Source organism: Protobothrops mucrosquamatus, unplaced genomic scaffold, assembly GCF_001527695.2.
Source record: "Protobothrops mucrosquamatus isolate PMUCROS unplaced genomic scaffold, P.Mucros_1.0 scaffold239, whole genome shotgun sequence".
In the NCBI taxonomy this organism is placed as follows: Eukaryota; Metazoa; Chordata; class Lepidosauria; order Squamata; family Viperidae; genus Protobothrops; species Protobothrops mucrosquamatus.
In genome coordinates this window covers 355,032-357,531 of record NW_015386589.1, presented here as the reverse complement: position 1 = coordinate 357,531, position 2,500 = coordinate 355,032, and the positions used below count along the sequence as shown (strand labels likewise).

Below are 2,500 nucleotides of genomic sequence, written 5' to 3'. Positions count from 1 at the left end.
AATGTGACCTGTCTCAAAAATGGATGGAGCTAAAATTAAAAAGAAAAAAATACCAATTAATGTAGAAAATCCTGTGAATCAAAATAAATGTACAGATAAAATATTCCAGGGCTGGTTTCATTCACTTATTTTAATTTTTGTTATTCTTGTTAATATTGTTAATTGTGAATATCCCTCTTGACAATCCCAGTTTGTGAGAATCTTGCAAAATATTTTTTCTCCTTTTAAACTCAAAACAGATACCATCATATACCATTGGCATCAGGTAAAACTATATGTAAGGACCCTTCCTCATAAATCAGGAGGGGGAAAATCTATGCTTGAAATGCTGACTCATTTTTATTGTGACCCTACTCTTGTTCTCTGACCACTGAAAACGAAACCTGGTTTCCCTGCATTTCAATTTTAATTTTATACAAGACCACTAAAAGCCAATTGTGTTAAATACTAGGCTAAGAATGTATAGATGGAAAACATTTCAATACACCTGCAGCCAAAATGGTGTATGGTTCTATATCAGATCTTCAGAGTATTTTGAAGGTGATTGGAAATATAATTATTTTTCATGAATTATATACATTGTAAAAGAGAAGTTTCAACTGAATTAAATAACATTATACTATGTGGTGTAAAGGAAACAATACAATCGTGTTAAGAGAACCTGGAATCAGGACTGTAGAATATTATAAGCACATTACCTGCCAAAATGGTTGATTATGTAGCATCAGTTGACCCTCTATCTTTGTCCTGTGTTTGAATCCAGTTATATGCATAGCATGTAAAGCATGGGATATAGCAAAAACAGCATTGTGGACACTGTAGCTATGGCTAGACATGCTCATTTCAAAATAGGTGTAAGAGAGGTTCTCCAGTTGTTCATCTCCAGTGCAAGGAGGTTCCTCCATTTCATCCACAAGTGTACCTGGAAATACACAGGAAAAGACCTACTCCCAGATGTTTTTGAAAAAACCATCTCCTTTTGTAATGAAAGAGTTTCGACTCTCTATAAACTGCTGAAATTCAGATAGATCCCTGGAGTGAAACGTGAAAGCTAGAGATCCATGGAACATGTCTACTGTAAATCCCAATCTCTTTGAAATACAAAGGATGCAATCTCCATTTGGGCTGTGGCGATCCATAGTTTTCCTAAGGATTTCCTATACTTATTGTCTATATCTGCATCTGATTGATACGAAAGCAATCTAAAAAATCCAAAGGAATTAGATTCACCATAAACAAGTATCACTGTAGCCTTACTATGTGTTACTATATCATAAATCTTCTTCCCTTTATGAAATATTTCTGATATATTAGTAATAAAAGTTATAACAGGGATTTTTTGTATGAATGCAAAACAAATGCCCTTTTGAAAAAACATGGGCATCACTGTTTGTACAAATCTTTCTCCATTGTCAGTATCCATAACCACCACTCCAATCCATATCCATTTGTAGTGTAAAAGTAGAGACAGAATCCCTTCATATTGAAGGTCTTCCTTAAGAACCATTTGGTAGAAGGGAAGACCTGGAGTTTTATCCTTCATCACTGGAATGGGGCTATACGAGAGCTAAAGACATCCATGAAGATGAAAAAAAAACAATTACAATCGACCTATATCACATCCCTCATTAAGTTGCATTGTTATTATTGGTGCATAAAGATTATAGTTTTCAGTAACAATAAAGGAGAATATTTGTAGCTCAGGGTTGAAATGTGGGGTCATTGGTGCTCTTTGAGCTTGCTTATTTTCTTGCAGATGTTTCATTACCCTAATTAGGTAACATCATCATTGCTGGTAAAGAGTGGGGTTTGCTCTCAGTTTATATTTTAGTGTCTGGCCCTGTCACTGTTGGTGGGAGGTGGTCTTAGGGATTCTTTGGTTGCGCTGTTTGCTGTTGGCTCCTTTGGCAGTTTCTTTATTGGGGTATTGTTTACTTGATTGTTGATCTGATGTTAATGTTGAAATTAACCTATGTTGATCTTGGTGCTGATTGCTGGTGGATCTTTTGGGTCTTTTTGTTCCCTTTTTGGCTGGTTGATTGTCTCTTTTGCATAGTCTATAGATATTGTTAATGTCTGTTTGTCTATTGATGGGTAATTTGTCAAAGTGCCAGGTTTGTAGAAATTAGCTAGCATTTTTGGACTTGGTTTGGTCTAGGATGGTCACATTTTCCCAATTGAAACTATGGTTAAATCTGTTTATATGTTGTGAAATTAAAGAGTTTTCATCATGTCTTATCATGGCCAGTTGGTGTTATAGGGCAGTGGTGGCGAACCTATGGCACGGGTGCAAGAGGCAGCACTGAGAGCCCTCTCTGTGGGCACGCATGCCGTCGCCCCAGTCCTAGGCCTTCAGCTGGGTTTTATAAAACCTTTTCGCTTTAGGCCTCCGCCGCCGTGTGCAAAAAAAAAAAAAAAAGGTTCAATCAATCAGTCAATTTCAACTTCTCGTGGAGAAAAAAAAGATCTTGCAAAGTTGGAATTGATTGATTGAACTTTT

General features: G+C 36.4%; 1 protein-coding gene across 1 annotated transcript in view; it reads right to left on the bottom strand.

The window, feature by feature from the left end:
* The window catches only part of LOC107286054 (vomeronasal type-2 receptor 26-like), a 38,248-nt gene that overhangs the window by 34,959 nt on the left and 789 nt on the right, over positions 1–2,500 (bottom strand). The window contains exons 2-4 of the mRNA XM_015814348.2: positions 1,258–1,567; positions 699–922; positions 1–29 (exon numbers count right to left, since the gene is read on the bottom strand). The exon at positions 1–29 is cut by the window's left edge and continues 193 nt beyond it. Coding sequence (XP_015669834.2) covers positions 1–29; positions 699–922; positions 1,258–1,567 — 563 coding nt within the window. The remainder of the gene's footprint in view (positions 30–698; positions 923–1,257; positions 1,568–2,500) is intronic.